We start from the raw sequence: 25,589 nt of genomic DNA, 5'->3' as shown, positions 1-25,589 counted from the left end.
GGCATCGCCTGGCTTGTTGCTTCGAGTTAATTGCATGGCGCAGGTGGCAGGTTAATATGGTATTTACACTAGCAATGGCATTTCGGATTCTCTTTTGGCAATAGGTAAAGTATGTGGCAGCAGGCTGCTTGATGGGCCGGGTTTCAGGCACGTCAAGGGCGTTGGGAATAATACCACCAAGTATGTTCGAATTTTCTTTGGGTGCTCTACAGAGGACATGGTTGGACTTGTCATAGCAGACGCAATGGATGTATCATTCACTCATCTTGTTTTCCTAACTGCTAACAGTGTACCGTCGGTGTAAAAGGCTGAACAATGGACAACGACTTGCAGGTAGTCGTCAACCCCTAGCCTGTCCTGGTCCTGGAACTGAGTCCGAATTCGCCCCATCCGCATGGTCTCTTGATCCTGAATTGGTGCCTATTCGTATACTAGTATAAAATGCAGTTTCTGCGAGCCCAGATTGGCCCGCAATTTCGATGCGCTTTCAGTGGTCCGGCTAATGAGAGGAGTTTATTTCTCTGCAGCCCCCTTACTTGATTTAAAAGACACGCAATAAGTGTTAGTGTCCTTATCACTACTCTATATCAATTGATTTCCATCAAGAATGCTAATTGGGATGGACTCGCCAACCATGAATCTCATTTCTACTCACTCTCCTTACGCTGGCGTATCTGCTTTGATTATTGGGTTCTGATCCGGGAATTTCGGACTCGGACTACTGTCGGAAGACACATGCTCACAAACAAAGTGTTGACTTGTGGAAAAGACTGAGATTTCATTGCGTCTTTCTCTCTGTGTAGTGTTCCCTACGCTAGCCTCCACCTCTCCTTTCGCCCCTCACAGTCCCCAAAACCTCCCTTCCTTTAGACGCACTGGCAGTTGAGGTTGCAGGTGAAGTCAGGGGCGTTGGGGCAGCTGATCTGCGGCGGGGTGAAGGTGTCGCAGAAGCAGCCGCGGGTCCTGATGCAGAAGTCGGTCAGGGCGCCGCACTGGGGCGTGGCCCGGGCGCCGACGTTGTTGGGGAGGGCAACGACGGTCTGGGCGGCAAGCGCGAGGACGGCGACGGCGATGTAGTTCTGATGGAACGGTTAGTGACTTGGAGCGCAGAAGGACGAATGTTGTCATCGTGGACGGCCATGGCAACATCGAGGGCAAGGCTTACCTTCATCTTGTCTGGTGGGGTTGGTAGGAGGCGGAAGTGTCTTGAGGGTTGGGATGGAGTGGTTTCTTGCGATGTGAGTCTAGAACTGGTGATCGGATGAAGAGAGATAAATCTTGCGAGCTGATGGGAGGCGTTCCCTTCTCTTTATACTCCATCTCGGCCTCAGGCTCTCGACTTGTTTTGCTAGTCACACTCACGAGGAACCCGTCAACCCCATCCTCTTGCTCAGGCATCTAGATCCATTAGCTATGCGGCCGGGTTCGCACTAGGGTTGCTGCATGTCAAGGCATGACAGCATCCGTGCGAACCTCCGCCAGACCCGTACATAGAAGCAGGAATCCATCACAATGGCCCCTACCTTAGCTCGTTAGCGCGTGATTTGGGGACTGGGGTAGGCGGCAGAATTGGCATCTCAAGCTCAAAACGGCCGATTTTTATCGCAACTGAGAGAACAAGTGTTCAAGGTTTCACTTCCAGCTAGTATTTACTCAATGCTTAGTTCTCATGTGTTGAAGTATTTGCTGAGGTATCTATCCTGGCTGTTGCGCTGCGATTATCCGCATTTCAGACCGGGGGGCCTGTGGTATGTACTGTACAAGGTTTCGAACGAACAAACAAACAAGGGTTGTATTGTACGAAATACTTATGAACACCGCTACTAGTTAGCGATACTACTAGGTTCGCGCTGGCGGTGGCAACCAGCTCACGTTTCTCTTTCCACTAGCCGCGCGTTGCAGCTATTGTATGGTTCGGTTTAGAGTCCACCTCCCTAGTGCCCGTGATCTGTGCCTTCCCCCCGCGTCCTTGGGAAGGATCCGAACCGCAGCCACCGCAACACAAGCGGTGAGCCTGACGTACGGCGCAGCCAGCGCCATGCAACGCTGGCCCCGGCTGCACAAAAGCTTCTAAATTCCCCGGGTCGGCCTTCTCTTTCGAGGTCGGCATTCCAAAGGACCGGGCTGGCGATCCTTTTCAAAGCGGAAGATTCGGGCATGGCGGAGGATTGGCGAGTAGCTAGCATACTAGCCCTGAACCCGAATGTTGTTGTAGCTGGTACGCTGCTACCTACTGCTGACCGTTTCAGCCAAAGAAGCACCAACGGTTTCAAGCAAGAGCCAGAGGGGGTAGAAGCGCCTTAAACAGAGCGGCAATGGGCGCCCGCGTAAAACACAAGGCTAAAATGTAGACTCAGCATTAGGTAGAAAGAATGCCTACCAGGGTTATCAGAAACCTCTCTCCGGCTTTTCCGGGAGACGTGCACTGCCGGGAAAGAAGGCATTGGTTATCCCCTCTCTAATGGTAAGCCCTACTCACTGCTGCTTCCCACTTGACCGGATTGGCAATGTTCGCCTTGGAACTTGAATCCGCCCGACTCCGCCGCTGACGTCGTTTGCATGACCTTCACGTCCACGCATCTCTTGATGCATGACTTAAGACGGATAGTATTACGTCCTTAAAGAATCAGCGGTGGTGTCTCGCCGTGGATAAGGCTGAGTAATTGATCTCAGAGTTCGCTGACGGTATTGGGCCCGTTGGCCTGGGCACCACGATGATCCTGACGTTTTGCCAGTCAGCTTACACTAGAAGAGTGCCTCGGAAGAGGTGCCATGGGTTTCTAACCGGAAACAACTTTTGGTTGGAGATATACGTCTTCCACGGTCATGCGGCGATCCTGTCATGATGTGCCTCCGATTGGTCGTCGAGCAGAGTCTAGACTCAGTAGGCAAGGGCCCGCTCGTGGACGTCTACGTCGCATTGGGTTGTATGCAAGGAGCCTTTGATCCTCCTGAGTATGGGGCTAACTAAAAAGCTGGGAAGTCGGTTGCGGGGAAGACAGCCGTTTCGCTGGGGCTGGCTCGGGACCTCCTTATCGTGTGCTTGGGTGTGAATAAGTGATTGGCTATATGATATCTAGCTTGACTTCCGATAATCCTACCTGTTGGCGCCAACGTTCTACGGCAATCGGACAAAAGTGAGTCAAATAACAGCTTCCCAGAGGTGTTATCATGGCAATGCCTACCAATAACTTGGGTTTTTTATTGCACGTAGGAGACTCTGTTTCTCGTGGGATTGCACTAGTTGATGTTTTTCGGGTATCCTTTTGCAGATCCTGTCCAGTTTCGTTTAGCGTTTGACGAAGAGAGCTCACAATACCCTGTCGGTGTTGTTGATGATCATTGCTGCGACCCTACACTAGTGTATGTACGCAGTAGGTTCTGTCAGCATCGCGGCCGCGGGTAGTGACCTCCACAATTCCCGTCACCTTGGTCCCGACACCCAATCACATAGGGCTTGCCGCCCACCAAAAGCCAGCCCCGGACTAGATATCCCGGACTGGCCAAGAGAAACGTCGGAAACTGTCTGATATGTCTCATTTTACATGGGTAGACGGCTGGCTGGGGTCAGAAGGATCAGGCCAAGCCGCTCTCCAGTCTCAACATCGACTCCCTCAAACATGCGTAGCGGAGAGCAATCGGGCTAGAAGACCAAGCCCGAAACCATGCTTGGCTGAGTATCCCAAAAGCAAGGCTCCAAATCTCTCATTGTTACGACATGCTGCTTCTCCTGGAAAGAGGCAGCGGCATTTTCTATTCAATCGCTCCGGCCCTTTTCTCTTCCTCCCACAACTCGGTGCCAGCCTGGCTGAAGAGTGAAGAACAACAGCAAGAAGCGCCGACACATACAGACCGTTATCATTCCAGTTCTGAGTCTAGTTCTAGACCCACTTGACCAGAGCGGAAGAGACTTCGACCAACGCCGGCCTTGGCCAAAGTGGTTATGGAAGTAAGCAAACGTGGGCAAAAGAAGTCACATGTCCCTTGGCCGTTCCGAGGCGTGGGCATCCGGGTTCACAGGAGATAGGCATGCCTGAATGTCTCTCGCTTTCTCCATTCAACGCTATAATGAGCGCGAAAATAGCTCCTCAAAGCCTGGCTTCTCCACGGCGTACCATTTCGAGAGGCAACATTATGTCAGCTAATAGTATCCGGCTCTAGTGCCAGTGTTGCACATGTCAACTTGCGAAGCACCTAAGCCAACAATACCGACCCCTCCCAGTCACCTCTGTTGTGGTCACTCATCCTCGTCATCCTCGATACTACGTAAGAACTCCTGCGTCCCCGAGCGGCTCCGAGCGCTTGTTGTCGGTGTGGTATGATTTCCCGGTTCATCGGGGCAGGCGTCGGCTTCCCGGCTTTTGCGGCTGTACCAATCCTTGAGCGGCTCGAAACGTTGAAGTGGCTGGATTGTCTCTCGCTGGATCTCACCGGTCTCGGCAACGTTCTCGTGCTGCCCATGGCCAACAACAGTGTCCACAATTGTGTCTTCGTGGTTCGAATCGTCGGTCGAGATAGAAACGGCCCGTTGTTGTTTTTGTTGCCATCCGGGAAGGTTTCCGGGCCAAGTTCTACCTGCCGGGGAAACCTCACCCTCTAGTTCCGGGACACCTTCGGTCACTAACTCGGGAAGGTCCGCTGTGAAGTTGCTTGAAGTGTCCCCCATGTTCCTTGAGCTGCATGCTGCTATTCTAAGTTCCTTAATAATGGACCCGCGGTTTATTGGTGTTGGGGTCGATAAACTCTCGGTGGCAGCGTCCGTCTTATTGCGCTTTCTTAGCCCACCTTTGTCTTTCTCCCTCGCCGCAGGGCGCTTCCGCTCCTGAGACTGGACCATGTTGGCGTGCATGACCCTTCTTTCTGCCGCGTCACACTTTTTCTTCCATCTTTGGAGCTCGTCCTCGTCTGGTTTCTCCAAGGCTGGATGCTCAGTTTCCAGGTTAGCGCTTTGGTTGTAATCTCGAGACTCCGTATCATCATCGGCCACCGTGTTCATTCTAATCGTGAACTCGGTTTGCAGCTTCTTCAGGTAAGATGCCAGCGCAGACTCATCCATTGTAGAGCTGTGCGCCTGTTTCAAGAGATCCGGCAGTGCAAGTAGAAGCTTGTTTTGCGTCAATGATCGAGTGGTCGGCCCGGTAGGTTTGCTTGCTTGTATGTCGCGGAGAAACTTGCAAATCCGTTCGGCATTGTTGACGACTCGTTCCGGAAGAAAGCGTCGCGCCAGATCCAAACCGTAGTCCTCATTCCTGACCGGGCCGCTAGCAACTGTGTGTGGTAGTGAGATCTGGCATATCTCGCCGTTCCTAGTACTTTCACCAGTGATGTGCACATTCAGGACACTGCTCTGCTTGGTGCAGTTAAGGACCTTTGCTGAACCAGATAGTGTTAGTTCACCGCGCTGTGATCGGGGGAAGAGCCTCACCAAGCTCTGTAAAGTGCGTGGCGAAGAACACCCGACATCCCTTCTCAATCAGCTGCTCCGACATTGCAAATGCAATGGCCACCCCTTCCTTAGTGGAAGTTCCCCGTCCAAGTTCGTCGATTATGATCATGCTGTCCTTGGTAGCTTGCCTGGGTTGAAGTTAGCGATGATGGAGTAAAACAGGGGCACTGAGGTGCTCGTACCGTAGAATCATGTTCATCTCCGTCATCTCGACTGCAAAGGTGCCCAAGTTGTTCTCCGGCTTGTCTTCGGTGGACAACCGGGTGAAGAGCCTGTCGCAAATTGGAATTGCAGCATATTGGGCAGGGACAAAGCTGCCTATTTGCGCCATCACCTGAATCAGGGCTATGGATCTGACGAACGTACTCTTGCCGCTCATGTTGCCGCCCGTGATGACTTGGAACCGAGCATCCCGGTCTCCTGAGTAGACGTCGTTTGATACAAAGTTTGGTTTCCTAACCTCTACGATTGGGTTTCTGGCTGCTTTGAGGACAAGATTTTCGGAAATGATTGGCCGGACGTAGTTCTGAGTAGTGGCCAGGTGAGCGAAGGAGGCGAGCATGTCCAGAAGAGCGGTAGCTTCGCTGAGGGCTCGCAAAGATCCTGCATGGTCCAACAGGGATGTCTTCAACTCAACAACAGCCTGGTCGCTGTGCGCTGTTACAATATCCGCCTGCCGCTGGATCTGACTACTCATTTGGATGAGTTCTACTGTCTGGCAGTAGTAGTGCTGCTTTCGCCGGCTTCCATTGACAATCTCCACGCCGCCGATGGAACGTTGTCGCCAGTGTTGGACGCCTATAAATTTCGTGTCCCCCCTGGAGCCCAGATGCCTCATGACATCTCGCTCAACGTCAGACCATTGGAATCTTAGGTAATAGTGATTGTCATTTGCAAGCCGGAGCTCTGGCACGCTCCCCATATGTTCTGCTGCTGTGAGCACAGTAGCCACGGACCACGGAATACCATACCTACCTTGGAATGTCTTACTGAGACCCTCCATGTAGTCGTGCATCTCGTTGGTACGTTCTCGATACAGCTGGCGGGCCCGCTCCAAGACGCTGTTGGGCTCGGCCTAGCGAGTAGTGAGATGGAGTTAAAAGGTAATTATAGTAGGCACGCGACCACTCACCTTGACCGCCCACATCCTGTTGTTTCTGATATCAATCGGGGCTTTACTGTAGATTGCATCCTGTTCGATAGTTTCAGCAATAAGAGCACTGATATTTGCTGTGTTCTCTGGACCGCATTGCTCTAGCACCCATTTACATGATTGGCTTGCGCAATCTGCTACTTCGAGCACCTCCCGAAGGATTTGGACCCCTCCGAGAAATGCCTTGATCATGAGAATATGGTTCAAGTCCTTTTCTGCTGCTTGGAGCTCTTCGTGGCTAGGCATGACGATCTGGTGCTGGCCTTGGACCATTGCGACTCCATCTTGCAGAGGTAGCCGTGGCTTTCCGACTGGGCGAGCGACCTGGTAATAGCATGTTAATCAAGGAATAAAACTGTGCGTGTGGTTCTTACCCATGGAATGGTCCGCTCAATGTCAATGTGGAGGAGATTTTTGAGACTTCGGCGAACCTCTGTAAACAGATCCTCGTTGCTCGACAGCTCCTCGACAGCCTCATGTCGCATGGTAATTACGCTCCTATCCATGCTCGGTTGGAGAAGTGTGGACCGGACTAATCGACGGCCCTGTGGTGTCAACGTGTTGTTCAGTAATCCGAAGAGCGTCGACGAAGCGCGTTTTGAGTGGCGGATGTTTTGGAGAAGCTCTAGAGCAGTAACGGTTGACCGGTCCAGCCCCATCGTGTTGACCGGTTGAATGTATTTGATATTTAAGGAGTTTTCCCTGAAAACCACATCCGTTTCATCCTCTACATAAGCCATTACCTAGTGCCGTCAGTGGTATGGATTGAGCGGAAACTTGGGGGAGACAGACCGCTGAGAAAGCGCATGACGCGTAGAAATTATGCTCGAGATTGGATCGGATGGCCTTGATGTCTTTTCGCCATGCAAAACGGTCTATCATTCTCAAACCCTCAGACTCGTTCCAGTGCGCTCTGTCTAAGGGCACCACCTCTGCGTCTGGGAAATGTTGTTTGAGATAGCAGGCGAGTAAGGACTTGGACTGCTCGGCAACAACTTTCTTTAGCACAAGAAAGATTTGCGGCCAGGCTGGCATTCTCCAGATAGTTTCCATAAGCCGTTGATACCGATCGTCGTTGAGGATTCTAGTGATGTTCACTTGTCCCAAGCCGATGTTGATGATTGCAAGTCCAATTACATCGGAGGAACGGCTTTCGGATATTGCACACACCACACAATCCTCCTCGGTCGACGCGGAGGGAGTGCGGGAGTTCATTCCGCCTATGGTCCGCAGCGTCGCTGCGGGAAACCCCGAATTATCGACATCTCTGTCGTCCTCGGTATCATTCTCGGAATCGGAACCCAGCCCCACGTCAGAAATGGCCAAGTTGGCGGTCTCTGTCTCGCTGTGACATTCATCCCAGACGCGTGCGTGAAGGTCTCCGCGGGGCCTCCCGGAAGGGGCGCCAACTAAGGGTTGTGTCGCTGGGTGATCGTGTAGGGCCGAGTGGCCGAGAGTGATGGTATCACTATGTACACCGATAGGGCCACCAGTTTTGCGTTTCAAGGGGCTGAGAATGGAAGAATCTGGCTGACTATGGCTGAGGATGGACCGAAAGCTACCACGCCCAAAACCATCGCGTCTCTTGTGTCTCCCGTTTATCCCTTCCCGTATGCCAAATGGGTTTGGCTTCGATCCATGCGGAGAAGGCTGTGGCGTGATAGTCTGCGTCATCTGGGGGTTTAATTCCTCTCGGCAAACTTGCGGAGTGTAAGAACGGACATGATCGGGGTGAAAAGAGTCTTGGGCCCACGGTGATGAATTTTGGGAAGAAGGTGCGAGGCTGTATAATGGAGATTCGGAATTGGAACGTTGCTGCACAGACTGGTGGGATTCAGGGTCCATCAATTCGTTTGGGCTGCCCGTCTGGAACGAGTGATCATGTTGGTGGCCCCAGAGCCCATGTTGTAACCCCGTCCACTCTTCTTTGGAATCGTTCGTTTCTGAGTTACACGGGTCTAACTGGAGACGTGCAAACCCCGGAGAGACATTTCCGAGAAGATTTTGATGGGGACTGCTGCTCAGAGGTGAATCGAAGGAGCTCCCGATACCGGTGCTTCCACTGGGACCAGGTGTCTGGGATGTGCCGAGGCTCCTTGGTATTTCAGACAACCCTTCTCCTTTCTGGAAATAAGGGGATCGTACCGCCGAATTGTGGCGGCTCCCTCTAGTCGGAGTACGAGGAGTCTCCGCTACTGCGGACCCGACAGGTATGTCCAGTGAGACGTCAATACCAGACCCTTCGTAAGGAGTCCCTCTGGTACATGGCAGGCTGACGTTATGCTTGAAGGGGTGAGGAAGCAGCCAGTCGTCTGAGTTGCTATCAGTTACAGACGGGCGGCTACTACCACGGCTGAATCTCTGTATTGTGGGGTTGAACCTTTGCAAGCCATCATGAATAGGAGGGGGAGGGCTCTGCTGCGTCAACATCTTGATCGGAGTGTGCTTGCGCTGGAGTGTTGTGTGTTTGTAGTCGCTCTCGTCCGGGCCGCCCTGGCCCAGAACGGCAACGTCCCTTTCATCCGGATCTTGTTGCAAACTAGAAGAGAAAACGGATAGCCGTTCTCCGTTAGCTGAACGGATTGGGGGAGAGCTGGGCTGGAGCTCGGAATATTTTGGATGCTGAGCTGCTTCCTCCCGAAGCCCGTAAGCATAGTCAAACTCGAACCGAATGCCCTGGCGCAGCCATCTCTCTGGAGCCGGTGCGAAGTCTGAGTTTAGGTTGTGTTTGCGGTAGGCTGGGAGGTTTCGCGTGAGTATTGATTGTCTTTCACTGGTGTCGCGTGTCTCCCAATAGCCATCGGTCTCGAGGGCGCTGCGAAGACCGTCCATGTCGTAGTAATCTCCCCAACGATACGCACCAGGGAGTCTTGCGGTGATCTGAGGTCGTTCTTCGGATGAACTATCTGCGTCTGTTGGAGACATCGGGATGGATTCGCTATCGCCTTCGCTGCTTGATGCTGGCACAGGGTAAACTTGACCGCCCGGCGTCTGAGTTAGAGGCGTCGTCACAGCTCGGCGGCGCCTGTAGTTGGAAGAAGGGTGGGCAACAGTATCGTTGGTGGCATTTCTGATAGCTCCGGAGATCGCCCTCTTGCGCAGCCAGCCTGGACCGGGCCTTGAGAACCTTTGGCTCTTGATGCTATGGCGGGGTGTTTCGGGCGTAGGAAACTGATCATGTTTGTCAGTGCCGGGTTCTAAGGGACCAAAGTCCGCCCCGGCCCAGCTATCCATGCTCGCGGCTTTAACCAGTTCGACAGCTTGCACGCATCGAGGATAACTCGTCTGAGATCATTCAATTTGGTTGACATGGATATTCTTACAAGAGTCTCGAGTGTTGGCTGACACTCCCTCCTTCTGCTGATCTCGAGTGGGAGATGTGGAGAGCACATAGGTTCGCTCTTTCCTATTGTGTTGGTCAAAATTTTGGCCGCAGCCACTAGGGGGAGGTACGCAAGTACCTACCATTAGCACCTCACACCAAGAAACTTGACCCGGGCTCAGGTCCCCTCGTCTTCTCCCATCAGGTCCCGTCATAATTCTTGCCTCGGATCTCGATCAATCCGGAAAGCTGAAACAGCCCGAGCTGGAGGAAGACCCGACAATGAGGACCGAAGTCTTTGAGTATGCAGGACCCCAACATCATCGATTTACGTCTTGGACTCCAGTCGCCCCTAGTGTTTCTGAAGGACTCTATAGGAGAATGTATTCTTCTGCTATTTGTGCATTCGGTTCTTTTGCGCGTACCATGAATTACAATCACAACTTACCATGCCTTCTCCACAACCATGCGGTCAAATCAATAGTCGAGAAGCCTGCTTTGGCTCTGGCTTCCTCAACACCGTTCTTGCTTGCGGCTAGTTCGCCGAACTCCCACACTTCGGATGTACTGTGATTGGGCACGGTGTTCCTCGCAAAGAAGACCAGCGAGACATGCCCAGTAATTCATGTAGACTTTCTAACTCTCTGGAGAGCAAGCCTGTGCGCGTTACTGGTTCAACGCATCTGATTCGTGTGCAACATAGGACTCACCCAATCTCGGGATCCTACGATAGGAACAGACCCTCATTGATATAGTAGTTCACCGCATCTCATCCTAAACGATAGAGAATGTTCCCAAAGCTCGGTTTAGCCAATGAGACCTTTGTAGACGTACAAGGAGGCATAGAACAATCGGTCACCCGAGGAAAAGCACTTGAGAGCTGGATAGAGGACGGGCATATTTTCATATTTAGCTTTGTGACGCAGAGTAAACGTGACTTTTGGGCCACAACGCCGAACTTTTCCGTTGCCGTTTGAACCCGCCACCATGTTGAATAAGGAAACAATTCGGGGCCCGTTGACAGCTGGCCTTATGACATGTTCATAATCCAAGCCAATCGACCCGAGTTCTAGTCGAGCTGATCCACCGTCTGGGCACCACCGTTGCCCGTGGCGACCTCGCCAACAACTCGCTTGCCGTCCTCCTCGCTGACTTCGAAGCGCCAGCCGTACTCGTCCCTGATCTTGCCGAGTTGGATCCCCTTGAGCTGATTGAGCAGCTTGACACAAAGCGCGCCAGGCTCCTCATTGCCCTCTGGGATGTAATTGACGGTCTCCTCGCCGTCCTTTGCCGATACACGGGGGTGCTGGGACAACAAGGAGCTGGAGCGGCGGGTAATGGATCGGATGGGCACGAGAGCGGCCGCGGTGCCCGCAGCCATGACCTCTGTGAAGTTAGGCAGCTCGGAATACTTGATCTTGTCTTGGCGTTAGAAACGGCCATACACAGAGGATAAAGAGAGAGAGAAGAAAAGAGAGATGAAAAGAAAGACTTACCGCCCTCTTCTCAACCTTCCACCCAAACCCCTCCCCAATCCGCTGCACACTATCGCTTGTCACGCTATCAATCACCGCCTTACTATCCGGCACAACCAGCGTCACCTGCTCCCCGTCCACCACCGCCCCGATGAACCCGCTCGTACTGAACTCATCCACCTCCTCGTGGCGCTTACTATCCAGGTGCAGGGTGATGCCGTAGCCCTCGCGCCTGGCCTTCTCGCTCCAGCGGAGGACGGGGGCGTAGTTGCCGCCGACCTTTGCGCTGCCGGTGCCGTTGGGCGCGGCGCGGTCAAACTCGTCCATGATGAGCGCCTTGACCGGGTGGGTGCCGTGATAGACGCCCGTCGGCAGGACGTAGACGGCAAAGGTGTACTCCTCGGGCGGGTTGAGGCCGAGCTGGGCCGAGGACCCGTAGATCTGCGGCCGCACGTACATGGCCGCGCCCGTCTCGTGCGGCGGGACGTACTCGGCGTTGAGCGCCACCGCCGCCTTCACCGCCGCCACGAACAGGTCCTCGGGCACGGCCGGGATGCTGATGAACTCGGCGCTGTGGCGCATGCGCGCCGCGTTGCGGTCCGGCCGGAACACGGCGATGGCCGAGTCTCCCGGCATGCGGAACGCCTTGAGGCCCTCGTAGGCTTGCTGGCCGTAGTTGAGGGCGGGCGCCATGCCGTGGATGCGGATGTAGGGGTCCGTGACGAACTTGAGGGAGCTCCATTGGCCGGTTTGGACCGAGTAGTGGGATTCAATGTGGCCGTTGACTTTGAAACGTGGTTGGGCCGGTGGTCAGTCTGCCGAAGTGTCTAGAACGGGGAGGGGGAGCTTACCTTCGCGGACACGGAATCCGACGTTGGACCAGTCAATGGTGTTGACAGGTGGAGGAGGGAAGGGAGCCATAATGCTGTCTGCGTTGATCGAATGGCAACCTTGATGTTTGGTTGATGTCGACGGATGGTAATGAGTGTGTATCAGTTTCTAATCAGACGGAACGTCTCTAGTGGTCAACAAAATCCAATCTCTGCTGCAACCTGACCGGGCATTCGGGCATGCGGTGTCGACCGGAAATTGCGGTGTTGAGTTGTGCTGAGCTAAGCTGCCCTTCTCGGGGTCCGAGTCGGGCTGAGCTGCGCCGGAGATTTCCCCGTTCCTGCTTCAAGACCCCTCAGCTCCGATCGGATCATGGCAGCTGTTGAAGGAGCTGGAGGGGTTTTGACTGCCTCCACTTAGCGGCCCGAGCTTCCCCAGACAGCACAAAAGAACGTCTGTTTATTGGGCTTGATATGGTGGGGCATCCGAGTGTGTCCCTATCTTGGGGAGCGGGGCGTCGCCCCGCAGCCCGATTCCGGAGATGATGTCATCCTTGGCTCGGAGCTGACTGTACGGAAGAGGTGTCCGATTCAGTATTCATAATTTCGGAAGCGAAACTATCAATGCTATATCCAAATCATAGTGCGACAGATGCTCCAAACGCCATAGCCATGATGGAATATGGGCCATAACTTTATATCTAGATGCCGAGTTTAGGCGCCTTGCCATCCCCCCTGTCTAAATTGTTTCTCCATGTTATATACCTTGGCCCATGACTGCAGTGCCCTTGCTTTTCCGAGCCTTTCAAAAATATCTGCTGTCCTAGTATCCCATACATATCAATCTTCCAATCCCCTTTTAACCCTTCGTTGTCCACGCTGACCAAGTGCCGTCCCCAAGGCGCTGTTGCGCGGCATATGATGCCGTTCGTCCCATCTGTTTGTGTTGCCGGTCATCTCAGCAGACGAACATGAAGTGAAAAAACAAAACCACAAATGACAAGCAACAGCATTGCAATGCCACGGTTGCAGTGATAAGAAAATTTATGCTATGTAAATGCAGAATGCGAAGGAGAAAATATCAGATGCGGCGTGTATGCATGCGCAATGCTGTTGCAAAAGAGGCCTACTGCGCGCAAGGAAAAGAGAATAACAATTGCGGCAAGATGAAAGCCCACCAAGTTTACCCAAAGACGGGACGCTCCTCATAGCTCAGCAGCGCGAGGGAGGTACCGCGCCGAGCTCTTCCGACGATGCCGTGTTGGGACCCCAGACCTGCGTCATAATCAAGTCGGCATGTTGCTCGAGGCAGAAGCCAACTAACAGCTGCTTACGCGATTGATGACAGTTTCTGCAATGCCAAAAGCACACCTGTTTAGGTCTTGTTAGCAATCATTGCTCTCCTGCTCCCCTCGCCTGACGAGGGGTTCGATGGGCCACTAACCGCTCACACCCTGTGTCAGGGTCGCTGTGGCTTCCGTGTTCCTCGCTCCCAAGCTAACGGTGACAACTTCCTTGACCACCTTCTCATCGCCTAGCGTGTTTGCCCACTTAAAAACCTTCTCGTCCTCGCGGCCGTCGCCCACCACCATGAGGAAGTCGACGGGAGACTTATGCTTCTCATCCGGTGCCATGTGTGCTTGCAGGTCGGTAAAGATCCTGTCCGCAGCAGTGCTCTTTGTCCAATCGATCGGCTCAACGAGTACACAACCGTCCAGGGGAATAGCATGAACACGCTGCTCTTCGCACGCGTCGTTGATATGGCTCGCGCAATCTGTCGCTTGCCGCATCGCAGCTTCGTAGTCTTCAGCTGACTTGTAGTGGAAGATTAGGGAGCAGCGCCGCTCCTCAATTTCGGCACCAGGAGTGCGCTCCAGATAATACGTCAGGATGTTCTTGACCGATTCCTTCCACGATCGAATCTGCTCCGCGTCCGCCATTTCCGTCCAGGTCTCGCTTCCGCAGTCCTTAAGGAAACAGCCATTCTCGGCAATGAGGCCTAGGTTAGGCACACGACGGAACAGACGATCCAGCTCTTCGGGCCGGCGACCGGACATGACGTAGATGGTGTTCCGCTCGTCAATGAGCAGATCGTTCAGAATGTCCATGGTGCGCTGAACCCTCCGATGTTAGCGCAATCCTGGGCAGAAGCCAAGAGGCGGAAAATAGGGATATATATCATCCTTACCTGTGGGCTCACGGGTATGATCTGGTTGACGGGGCCCCAGCTAACCAATGTGCCTTCAAAGTCGAGAATGAAGAGTCTCCTCTCTGTGTTTCTGTACTGTTGGATGAGGGTATTCATCGAAAGACGTGGGACTGAGGTCTGATCGCGGCGATGCTGCTCCTCATAGACACGATCTAGGCGCGACATAAACTCGCTGAACCAGTGTGAGCCAGTGTGTAAGTTGACAGCCTCGAATAACTTCGTCCATCTCATCTCCTTTTCCTCGTCGCTCATCTCCAGTGCTCTCTTGATGGCGTCAGCACAGGCCCTGTAGTCCCATGGGTTGACCGACAATTCGTTTCCGCCGAAGAGAGACGATGTGCCAGTGAACTCGGATAAAATCAGGGACCCGTGCTTCTTCTCACTAATCTTGCCATCCTGGCAATAGAGATATTCGTGCGACGTCAGGTTCATGCCCTCGCGCTGGCTGGTGATCATCAAGGCGTCTGCGATGCTCAGGAGAGCCAGATATTGAGCGTAGTCAATATCTTGCTTCAGGTAGACGACGGGTTGGTACGCCAGGTTCGCCCAGGACGAGTTGACACGAGTGACAATGTCTGAAACGGTGGCGTCCAGCTCGCTCTTCTCACTAGTCGATAGCGCAACCTGGATTAAGACAATGTTGTCTCGCCACTCGGGGTTCTTGTTTAAGAAGAGCTCGTAAGAGAGGAGCTTCTGCCTTACACCGCGGACGTGGTCAAGCTTGTCCCGCGCAACGATGAGCTTCTTGCCGGCGTATCGCTCGCGCATGATGTTTAACCACTTCTTCACCTCGTCCTCTTCGCGGTGTTCGCTTAGGCTCACCGGATCGATACCGATCGGCAGATTGACTACGTCGACGAAACGATCTTCCAGTTGCAGCCCGTCTGGAGTTGCCTCGGCACTCAGGAGCCGGCTGCATGTCTGGAGGAAATGCCGAGTGTACTCGTGGATCTGGAAGCCGATCAAATTGGCCCCGAGCATCCCCTCAAGCAGTTGCTTCCGGACGGCGAGACATCTGAACACCTCGGACGAGGGGAAGGCAACGTGGAGGAAGAAGCCAATCTTTGCATCCGGCAACTTCTTGCGTATCATTCCAGGGACGAGAAGCAAGTGATAATCGTGAATCCAGATTACATCGCCCCTCTTCCAGTTCTTGACAATCTTATCGGCAAAGGCCTGGTTGACGTTGACGTAGTACTTCCATGAGTGGTCCTCGTAGGCCTTGCTCTTGGGGTTATCGGGGATCTGATAGTGGAATACAGGCCAAAGGATCTGCTTGCAGAAGTGCGAGTAATGGCCGTCAAAGTCCTTATCAGAGCAGCAAACCGTCAGCATGTCATGCTCCGTAGCTAGCTTGTCCTCAATGTCCTGAAGCTGCTGGGTGCCTTGGAGCGCGTCGGTCGGCATACCCAAGGTTCCGACCCATGTGTATTCTCCCAGTTTGCCCTCCCTCGCAGCAGCCTCGGCAGCGTTGCGCAACCCTCCATTGCCCTGGTCAGCATTGACAACTTTCCAGTTCGCGTAGGCGAAGACCCGGTCATGGCTATCACTCCTGATGAGAGGCCGTGGTTGCGTGATCCCCTGGCGGCCCATCTCCTTTGCCTTTTGGTGCAGGAGGCTCCGGCTTTTTTCCAACAGTGAGGGAGGGGGCGGCGAGTTCGCTCGCGACATTGGTTGGTCTGGACGACCTCCCCAGGTGGGGGAGCTTCGGTCGGCCGGCGCTCGGAGGCCATCCGTGTCCCCTGTCACGAGGGGCGGAAGGTATGCACGGGCGCCGTCCTCGTTCTCAAACGGATCATCACGCTTCTTTTCTTCCGTGGGAGTTTGAGGGGGAGTGATATTTTTAGGCTGGAACAAACTGGGCTGTCTTTCGAGCGGCGCCGGCTTGCTGACTGGGGGCTGTTTCTTCTCGGAAAGAGAACCCCGCGGTGGGGTACCTGGAAGGGTAAAGTGGATGGTTTTGGGGAGAAACCTGTGGCAGAGTACGGCGAATTAGTTCCCGCAGCTCCCAAACTACGTGGATGAGGTTCGGGCATCGATACTAGCTCTGCGCAACCAGCGAGTAGCGTCGGGCTAAGGGGTGGCCTTTTTGGCAGACAGGTATTGACTTACAGGGAGGCGATGAAGACAGTCATGGTGGGCAAACCGAGCGTCCGGCTGAATTGAACCGCTAATTCGTTGGTGTCGAGAGATGCAGCGAAGACGGATGCTACTGAGTCTTTTGGTTTGTCGAGCCCATGGGACGGGTGTCACAGAATTGGAGAACTAGACTCGTACTGGCGCGTCGTGCCGGGGACGGGGTATTGTGCTAGCACAATTGGCCAGTTATGCACGATGTGGGATTTCGTTGCAGGTTCGAGGCTGGCACGGGGTCTGCGAGGTCCTCGTCAAAAAGATATAGACCCGGAGAACACAAAGGACCTGAGAATGGACTGCTCGGGAAGCGCCTGTTTCAGAACGTTAGCTCTCGGTTGCAGCTCCCCGGGCCGAGTCTAGCTGGGATTCTGAAATTGAACAAGGGCGATGACGATGGCGCGCGTGTTAGCGCAGTGTCCACCCGAGCAAGAGGCGCCGTCACCTCTGACGTAAGAGTCCCGGGAAGATGCGGAGCATTGACTTTCGACTACAAAAGTCGACGAAACGGGTGGCTTCGCTCAATGCATTGTCTGTATATAAAATTGGGTGGTACGGTGTCAAAACGGGTCACACTTGCCTGACTGTTCTGGACAACGGATGCTGAGATCGACTTGATGATCGACCCGTCTTGCAAAAGAGGCTGATGAGGGTGTCTCAATCCTAGTAAGTCTGGAGAGATGGCTCGGCCCGGGCGGAGTAAGGTAGTGAGGAATCGAGGACGGGATCCGTTAGGAGAATTGAGCTTGACACCAGTAGCAGAGAGGCCACGGAAGATGCGGGAAAGCAGGAGGTCCTTGAATCGCTTTTTTATCTGGACCAGCAGCTCGCTCCGGGCAGAGTAGAAGTTCTCCAAGGACACCATGTGAGTGGGGTTTGCTTGGGCTGGGCAGCAGTCGTCCCGCACCTGCTGCTCGTCATTCCAGCCCAGAACTGGATTGATCCAGAGAGGGGATGCAACAGACAGGGGTTTCCGACACGGGTCAGACGGTCCATTCAGCTTCTCCGTTTGACTCGCCTCAACGCCAGTCCGTTTCTCGACTGCCCTCACATTATGGCCTTGGTTCGTCAATGTCAAAAAAAAAAAACCGCTAGAACAAAAAAACAGCTCAAAGCGACTCTTACATCCATCCACAACTTTCTTCTCATCATCTATCACTTCTGAGCGTCAATTGACGACACCCACCTTGAACTCGCGCACTTGGACGCCTGACTTCCTTTTCGGTGTCCATCACGTAATTAATTCCCCAAGTTACCGTAGGGGGCGCCAGGTTATGGGCTGCATGTTGACAAGCAAGCTTGGCTCGGGAGCGTGCAACAGATTTCTCTTGCTCCAAGACACTCATATGGAGGGGATCGACGGAGGCTAGACTCTCAGGTCCTAAATCTAGGTATCACAATGACATTTGAGGTTTCGCCCTCTTTACATTGGCTTGCGGGCCACCTATCAGATGGGAATCCCCAACGGAGCCGAAAATGTCCCTCGCCTTAGGCGTGCATTCTCGGCAAACGCAGAAGCATTCCTTGGACGTTTCGAGTACCGAATTCTGCCCTGCTTGAGCGGCCTCCAACGGGGGTGCCATTCCTCCGGGAATCACGGGTTTACACCTAACTCGAGGTTTGACCAGCCCACAATACAACGAGTGCTGCACCAAGACCAATCGAGGACAACCTGCCAAGCCCGCTGTCCCGTGCACAACGGCCTGGAAACGGCACGGTGATTACGCAGTTCTGACTTCCAACGGTTTCCAGAAGCCAGGAGGGCCCTTGTGTTTCCTGGTTGTGGACGGAGATGAACGTCCTCCCAACGCCTAAGTTGCAATCGGCTCTACCGAGTCCTAACCCACTTGAAACAAAAGGCCACTTTGTTGTGGATGTACGTTCCGTTGTAGCGGCTTCGACTCCGACAATCCGGCCGAGGTGAATCCCACCTGCCCAAGTCGCGACGATGCGGTTCATGTTCAGAGGTGGTTGGTCGGAAAGGAAAGGAGGGGGAGGGGTTGAGGGGCAACCATCACGACAATCTTTTTTGGGGTTGTTAGCCCATGGGATGCATAACTGCTGACCATACTCACCCGCCTGTATCCCAACGCAATATGGCTTCCCGCTGTTGTCTTAAAAGATTGACATTGCAGCTACGGTTGCCCAAGCAGCGCAGATCCCATCGCAAAAACCGAGTATTCTCCACACTTCTTCGTCCCCACTGGGACGCGGCATCGAAATAACGAGGCTCACGAATTGAAACGTCTGGCTGGACAACATTTACGTTCCACCGAATCCCCGTCCACTCACAACAACAGTCTGCAGAACGTGCCAGGGGCTGATTAAAAGAGTTAGAACTCGGCAGCCAAGCGCCGTCAGGAGGCGCAAGCGGCACCCTTTTGGCCGCAATGGCACACTTCTGACAAACTGGCACTGATACTGATACTTGGCACACAAGGAAAATTTTCTTATCCAGCGCCAGTCGGCCGCAAAGACCCAGCCGCATTGGGTCGTTTGATGTACGCCAAACCAAATGAACATGGGAGTGGTGACCCGAGATCTTCCGAAGCGATATGGTGCGTTGATAGGCTAAAGTCGTCTGCCTATCCACCACCTTCTTTTTCACGATGACTTCCAAATCCAGGAGCTGCGGCAATCCGGCCCAGAATTGGCGCCTTGCGCGACACCTGAGCACCAGTGTCTCGGCCGTCCCATCGTGCCTCGAAAGCAAGGAGAAAAAAAAATAGCTCATAATGAATGCCCAGCGTGGTCGTGAAGCGGGATCCGTGCCAGGATCACAGACACCGAGTGGCCGAGAGAGTTGTCAACAATCTAGTTGACCGGGGCTGTGGAAGACTGACAGCTTTGTGAGAACCGCCGAACAACGCGCCGCAGCGGTTATCACTGTTACCGTTGACGATAGACGACCCGATGCAATCCCCACACAATGCACCCCTCCCTTTGGGTAGAATCTACAATGTATGCTCCACTCGCGCTGGATCGACCTGGCCCTGTCGCGTTTCTGGCAAGTTCTAGAGTGGACGAAGCGGGCTGCAGCGACAAAGCAACGCCCATTCCCCGAGCGGCCCCCGGTATGGGACGGCCCGCAGTGGTATTCTGCCAGAACGTCCACTTAGTGTACATCATAGGTTTGGACATGGCAAATCCATGGTGTCTTAGGTGGGGAACAATCCAGATGGACATTTTGCATGTGCCTCGCTCTTGGCTCTGCAGGTGAGCAGCACAGCGTCTCGTGCTGGGGGATTGAGCAATTGGTCCCAGGCCGAGTCTCGATGGTGACGCATGAGCTGAGCTGCAACCCATGGGCATGTTGTAAAATGCCAAAGTCCTGTTTCTCCGGTAAATATGGATGCATGCTGCTATCCGGGTCCTGCGGGCTGCAAGGAGGACGGGTTCATGGCAAACATTGCTCCCGCAACGGACGATGGCCAGCAACCTCGAAATTCTGACGGTGCACCCAGAGACGGAAACCGGTTCGTGGCCTGGACCCAGAACTGCCGAGCATTGACAGAATGCTACCGTCCCAACGTGCGCCGGACCTGGAATCCAAGCTAGGCTGACGAAAATGCCGCTGATAATCGGAGAAGCTTCCCGCCAAGTTTCCATCAAACCCTGCGGCCGCCATTGCCGCCCGGCCTCTCCGCCAGCGGGGTTCACGATGCATCCCGATATCCAGGCGGCAACGGAGGAGAAGGGACACAAAGTAACACAGCATGAGATGGCATACCCGGAATCTCGAAAGGTGCCGCCCCAACGGCGGCATGACGGCGAGCACATGCCGAGGCTACTATCTGTGGAAAACGTAGGACCCTCCCTCCCCATCACCGACGGCCGAACGCGCGGAATGCTGCGCCATACGCGCGAGCGGTTCGTCAACCTATCAGCCCGGATCCGCCATAACGCCATCTCGGTGAAGGTGGGGCGGCCGCGTTGCCCTGCTGTGTAAATGGCCCGTCCCTGGAGTTCCCGGATAGGGAAGTTTGCAAAAAGTGGTAAAGTGACACGCATCGCTGCGGCCGTGTCGGCTTGTCCTGGTGTGATATCGCTGTCGTATCTCCCAATACGCGATGGGCTGCCTCCTTGTAGGCTGCGCCTTCGGTACAGTACAACGATGCTTAGCGTGACGCAGGGACCTCCACATGTCAATGCGCAGGAGCAGGCAAAGCGCAGTTCAGGGGCTCACTTCCATCGCATCGTCTCAGACGATATTGTATAGCACGGCAGGGTATCATTGATTCCCGTTTTCACTTTCTTGCTCACTCAGTTCCTCCACGTCCTCACCGCCTTGTCTTTCCCGCCTGAGCCGACCATCTTCCCGTCGGCCGCCCAGTCCACGGCGTAGATCTGATAGGGGGGCATGTTAGTCGGCATTGCGGGGACAGAGATGAGCGTTCTGCATACCTCGTCTTCATGGCCCGGCAGATCCATTGCGAGATTCCCGGTTCGCGCGTTCCACACTTTTAGAGTGCAGTCTTTGCTGCCTGTGACGAGGAGTCTGCTGTCGGCAGACCAGGCGCATTGGTAGACCTGGGGTTGTGATATTAGCAAGGGCTCACCTGTAGTCGGAAACGGTGCTTGAACCTACCGGCGCAACATGGCCTCGTAAGTTCTTGAGAAATTTGCCGTCCCTGGCGTTCCAGAGTTTCTGCATGGGATGTTAGTGCTCCAATCATGAGCTTTGATCGATGAAGACTGACTGTGCTGTTATCCCAGCCGGCACTGGCGATGAGGGTGCCGTCGGGCGAGAACTGCACTTGGTTGACTTTGTTTTGGTGACCCAGCAGCCGTGCTACGGGCTTGTTACCGTTGTTGGTCGGATCCCACAGGTACATGGTGAAGTCGTCACTCGCCGAAACCAACCGCTCGGCTACCTTGCCTTGGATCTTGGCCGCCTTCTCGAACCTCTCCTTCGCTTTCGCTCTCTTGCCTTCCTCTGTGTCGGGTACTTCCTTGGTATGATCGAAATATCCGGTCCGGAGGACATGGTCGCTAGACAACGCTAGATGGTTGATCCAGTGGCCGTGGGCAGTGAAGTTGTGCACCAAGGTGCCCTTGACAGCGTCCCAGACCCGCACGGACTTGTCGTGCGAACCCGTGTAGATCATGCCGGTGCCTCCCCACCGTACACAGCTGACCGAGCCCTTGTGCCCGCTGAGGACGTGCTCGGTACGGCCCGAGTTGACTAGCCATATCCGGCACGTCCCGTCTTTGCTCGCGCTTGCGAGACGGGCGGTGCCGTCGCGCCAGACTAGTTGTAGAAGTTAATGTAAATGCTGATTCCGGTGTCTAGGGGCTAAGGACTCACGATGATATGGCTCCCACACCACGGCCAGCACCCACTTGGCATGACCCTTGAAGTCCTGTCCAAACGGCCGCCCACTCTCAGGATCCCAGATCCGCACCGTCTTGTCCATGGAACAGGTGGCTAGACGTTGGCCGTCAGGGCTCCAGCTTACGCCCAGAACCCAGCCGGTGTGTCCCTTCAATGTGTGTTTAGGTGTACCCGAGTCTGTGTCCCAGATACGGGCCGTGTTGTCTCCGCTGCCGGTAGCCAGGCGGCTCGACGATACGGGGGAGAACTGGCATGCGAGAATTGGCTGGCCGTGACCGGGAATTCGATGCGCCAGGCGTGAGACGGCTTGTACCCTGAAGACGGCTTGGGGTTCTGCGCTGAGGGTGATCGTGGTTCTGGCCTTGCTATTAGCACCAGGACATCACGCAAGCGGAGTATGCGCCGGCCGAAACGTACTCGAAGGGGTTAAATACGCCATGTTTTTGGAGCAGCCCTAGCAGGTCGGTGGGATATTGGTCGATGATCACGTCCTTGCCGGGGATATGGATGCGGAAGCGGTAGGGCGTAAAGTCTTCGCGGTCCTGGGTGTTCTAACATTAGTATGAGGGTGGTCCAATGATTACAGCCACATACCCTCCCTAGAAGCGTGTTGAGCAGCGTTGAGACATTCTTCTCTGTTGCATCGGCAAAGTTGATTTCGATCACGTCGGCCATTTGATTGCCATCGCTGTCAACGAAGTTGGCCTTGAAGGACCCGAGGTCCGTGGCCAAGAGCGGCGCGACATCTTGCTGTGTTTGTGTGCGTTCAATCTCTTCTCTCTTCTGCCGCTTCGACGGCGGCGGTAATATTGTCGCCATAGTTTAACCTATAACTCGGTTCTGTTTGCTCTGTAGGCGTCAGTTCATCGAGTTCAATCGGTCAGGTGCGGGACAGCGGGAAAATTTTGGCGGTGAAGCGGTGCAGAATCACTAGCCCCACAAAGATCGTTCAGGCCCTGGCGAGCCATCCACTGCTGCATTTCCCGGCGCATCAACTAAGAACCAAATCCAGCAAAAACTTCGAGTGTCAATTTGATCGGAATATCATTGATTCAACCAATAGTACAAATAGGAAGAGGATCTCTTGTCCAGGAGCTCCTCACACATCTCGCGCCCGACGACACCAGCTCAACTACCGCTGCGAGCTTCTGCCGCGGTAGCGCCTCTTTTCGGAATAAAAGTCGCTGCCGTCGCTACTGCTGTCGTAGCTATCGTATCTCCGTTCTGACCGGCCCCTGGAATCGTGCCGGACTGAAGAGCTTCGACTGACTCGCGACCTGGATGAAGCGTTCGATGAGGAAGGGCTGTACGTCTCGAGGCGGACGAACTGGTCTGGATGTGCGCCAATTCTTCCGCGTCGATCCGTAGAGTACTCAATGTTGCCGCCCCGGTGCGGCCGGTCGATGTATGACGGGCTGTCGGCATACGAGACGGAGTGCCGCCGCTTGCTCCGGTCGTAGGTCCTCGAGCGTTCGTTGGCCGTTACCGGCGCGCCGTTCTCGAGGATCCTAAGATGAGCGCGGATTCTGCGCAGGGCAGTTACTGTGAAAGCACATCAGTCCGGCTTGTCGCACGGTAAGTCCACGCATGATACTCACGGTCCTTCTCAACCTTGGCCACCAAGAACTTCTCGTACCACAGCTCGTATTCGGCGGTGCTCATGAGGCCGTCATAGTATGCCCTGCGCAGTCTGCGGAAGACATGGGGCGCCTCATCGTCGCATTCCCTGGACTCTTGCTTCTTCTTCACCATACGGCGGAGCTCCCAACTCGATTTGATCGAGGTGACGATGCTACCGCATGCGGCCATGGTTGCCAAGACCACCGGGACACCCATCGTGAGATGATTTTTGGGCCCCTGGGCCTGGAAAGTGTTGTGTAAAACACGGTATTTTGAGGTGATAAGTCGTAGTAGCTAACACGGTAGTTGATGGCCAAGCGCTACTGAAAAGCGAGGTGGGAGCTGCTCTAGAAAAAGGACTCCGATGAGCGCAAGGACCATCGTGAAACTCCAGGATAAGGATGCTAGAGGACGTCTCATCATAGCCCACGAACTGCCGACGCACAAGCGCGCCATTCTCCGACATGGTCCGATCCTCAGCCTCCGGCCGCCATTTTCGGCCTGAAACCCAACACAGGCCTGGCGTGGCCCGCCCCGGACCCACTTGACCGGCCCCGGCTTGGCAATCCGCAGCCCGTGATGCCCGGCCTCCCCATACACCGTCTGGTTTACTAGGTGGCGGGGCTGGAGACATCCCGAGATAGGCTGGTAGACACATATGGTGCATTCCGGACGAAAATCGAGCTAGTCCTTTAGTGCGGTGTGTAGGACAACCTTTCTGCTGCCCTGTAGGTGATCCCGGAGCTGCCAAGACCATCTCCATCATCGCATCTGTCGTGCTCAGTCCTTCTGTCATTCCCAATTGCACACTCTCTGACTAGGGCACTGATGGTCCATATGGGCTAGACGTACGCTATCCAAAGATTCCGGTACATGACGCTCGCAGGCTCATCAGACGAACTACACTCAAAAGAACTCGTCTGCCTGATGAATTGCGCGCCTCTCACCCGCATTTGGGTTGGGGAAGAGGGATTGCTTACTACTCGGTCCGTCAACTTGTGCCGCCAAATTCCCCGCGCTGGGCCTCTGTGTAAGGTACTGTACACATAGAATACTGGGCCTGGGTTGCTTACATGAGAGCTAAGCCCGTTGGGTTCGTTGTCCCCACTCTCGGATTTCAGGCTGTGCCGCAAGCCACTTGGGGCGCCCGCAGCACCAAGAGAAAAAGGCCCTGAAACTGGGCTGTTCTTCCGGGACCCGTTTGCCCAGATTGAAACGAAACCGGTATATATTCTAAGGCCGGCTCCTTTGTCACGGGCTTTCTGGCCGGGCCATGCCTCACTGATCTGACGTGGTATCACCCGGTGCCCCGCTGGGTCTGCGACATCGTCCTCGTCTTGTGTCCCCCTCGCACTTCTCGGCGGATTGTTCGTTACGTAGCCGGTTCACGGTTTGACACCCACGTCGGACTTCTATTGCAACCCACTGACCCATTGTGGTTGAGACCGGACCGCCGCCAATCCGTGATCTTTTCCTCCCGGCAGATCTTGATCAATTGAAACTTTTCGAACGCCCCTCTTTTTCGAGTGGGCGTGATCTTGCCCTGCTCCCTTGGGTTCAGGTACAGTACAATTCGACCATTACCGGTTCCGGACCTCATCCCCGCCACGTGGAGGGCAAAGGCGCCCGCCAAATACGCCATGGGGTATTACTATGAACAAGAGCCAGCGCCGCAGTACTAGTATGTGCATATCGTGCCATTTCTCGATTAGATAGCTGAAGAGACACGGGTTTTCTTTCTCAGCTAGCGGAGCAATACTAACACCAATCAAGCACCCGACCGCCTCCTAGGGCTCATCAAGCCCGACCTAGCCGTAGCTACATAGTTCAGGTCGAGGCGTTGCGGCCGATTTCGCCCTCACCGACACGCGTCATTGTCGTGGAAAAGAGGAGACGGGAGGAGAGCGTCGGCTTCTGGTCTTGGTTCTGCGGCTCTTTTTGTTGCTGCTGGGCTTGCTGCGCGTGTGTTGATGAATGCTCGGGAACTTACTGTCCGCGCAAGTATGATGACTCTGACTAAAAAGGATGCCTTTCAAGGGGTAGGGTAGGAGTTTGGCATGGCTTAT

At 54.5% G+C, this 25,589-nt stretch overlaps 6 protein-coding genes across 6 annotated transcripts; all 6 read right to left on the bottom strand.

Annotated features, from left to right (window-relative positions):
* Positions 1-866: 866 nt before the first annotated feature.
* MFIFM68171_00894 (uncharacterized protein) lies at positions 867-1,171 on the bottom strand (the record flags this gene model as incomplete). Its single annotated transcript, XM_071056316.1, has 2 exons — positions 867-1,079; positions 1,166-1,171. The coding sequence occupies 2 exons, from the start codon at positions 1,169-1,171 to the stop codon at positions 867-869; spliced, it is 219 nt and encodes a 72-aa protein (XP_070912417.1).
* A 3,066-nt stretch (positions 1,172-4,237) lies between these two features.
* Positions 4,238-9,833, bottom strand: MSH4 (MutS protein msh4; the record flags this gene model as incomplete). Its single annotated transcript, XM_071056315.1, has 7 exons — positions 4,238-5,373; positions 5,426-5,574; positions 5,629-6,379; positions 6,422-6,521; positions 6,579-6,923; positions 6,974-7,342; positions 7,392-9,833. The coding sequence occupies 7 exons, from the start codon at positions 9,831-9,833 to the stop codon at positions 4,238-4,240; spliced, it is 5,292 nt and encodes a 1,763-aa protein (XP_070912416.1).
* Positions 9,834-10,990: 1,157 nt separating this feature from the next.
* MFIFM68171_00892 (Branched-chain-amino-acid aminotransferase TOXF) lies at positions 10,991-12,317 on the bottom strand (the record flags this gene model as incomplete). Its single annotated transcript, XM_071056314.1, has 3 exons — positions 10,991-11,338; positions 11,418-12,181; positions 12,248-12,317. The coding sequence occupies 3 exons, from the start codon at positions 12,315-12,317 to the stop codon at positions 10,991-10,993; spliced, it is 1,182 nt and encodes a 393-aa protein (XP_070912415.1).
* A 1,239-nt stretch (positions 12,318-13,556) lies between these two features.
* TPS3 (Trehalose-6-P synthase/phosphatase complex subunit) lies at positions 13,557-16,570 on the bottom strand (the record flags this gene model as incomplete). The annotated part of the gene is made up of 4 exons (XM_071056313.1): positions 13,557-13,597; positions 13,671-14,340; positions 14,415-16,407; positions 16,548-16,570. 4 exons carry the CDS (start codon positions 16,568-16,570, stop codon positions 13,557-13,559), a joined length of 2,727 nt encoding a protein of 908 aa, XP_070912414.1.
* A 4,261-nt stretch (positions 16,571-20,831) lies between these two features.
* Positions 20,832-22,722, bottom strand: RSA4 (ribosome assembly; the record flags this gene model as incomplete). Its single annotated transcript, XM_071056312.1, has 7 exons — positions 20,832-20,915; positions 20,973-21,098; positions 21,157-21,216; positions 21,269-21,819; positions 21,877-22,259; positions 22,321-22,445; positions 22,498-22,722. The coding sequence occupies 7 exons, from the start codon at positions 22,720-22,722 to the stop codon at positions 20,832-20,834; spliced, it is 1,554 nt and encodes a 517-aa protein (XP_070912413.1).
* A 313-nt stretch (positions 22,723-23,035) lies between these two features.
* Positions 23,036-23,739, bottom strand: MFIFM68171_00889 (uncharacterized protein; the record flags this gene model as incomplete). Its single annotated transcript, XM_071056311.1, has 2 exons — positions 23,036-23,445; positions 23,502-23,739. The coding sequence occupies 2 exons, from the start codon at positions 23,737-23,739 to the stop codon at positions 23,036-23,038; spliced, it is 648 nt and encodes a 215-aa protein (XP_070912412.1).
* Between the last annotated feature and the right edge of the window lie 1,850 nt (positions 23,740-25,589).

The sequence above is a fragment of the Madurella fahalii genome (assembly GCF_045866475.1).
Source record: "Madurella fahalii IFM 68171 DNA, scaffold_1, whole genome shotgun sequence".
NCBI lineage: Eukaryota > Fungi > Ascomycota > Sordariomycetes > Sordariales > Madurella > Madurella fahalii.
The sequence above is the reverse complement of the archived record's forward strand: the minus strand, read 5'-3'. Positions and strand labels throughout refer to the sequence as shown.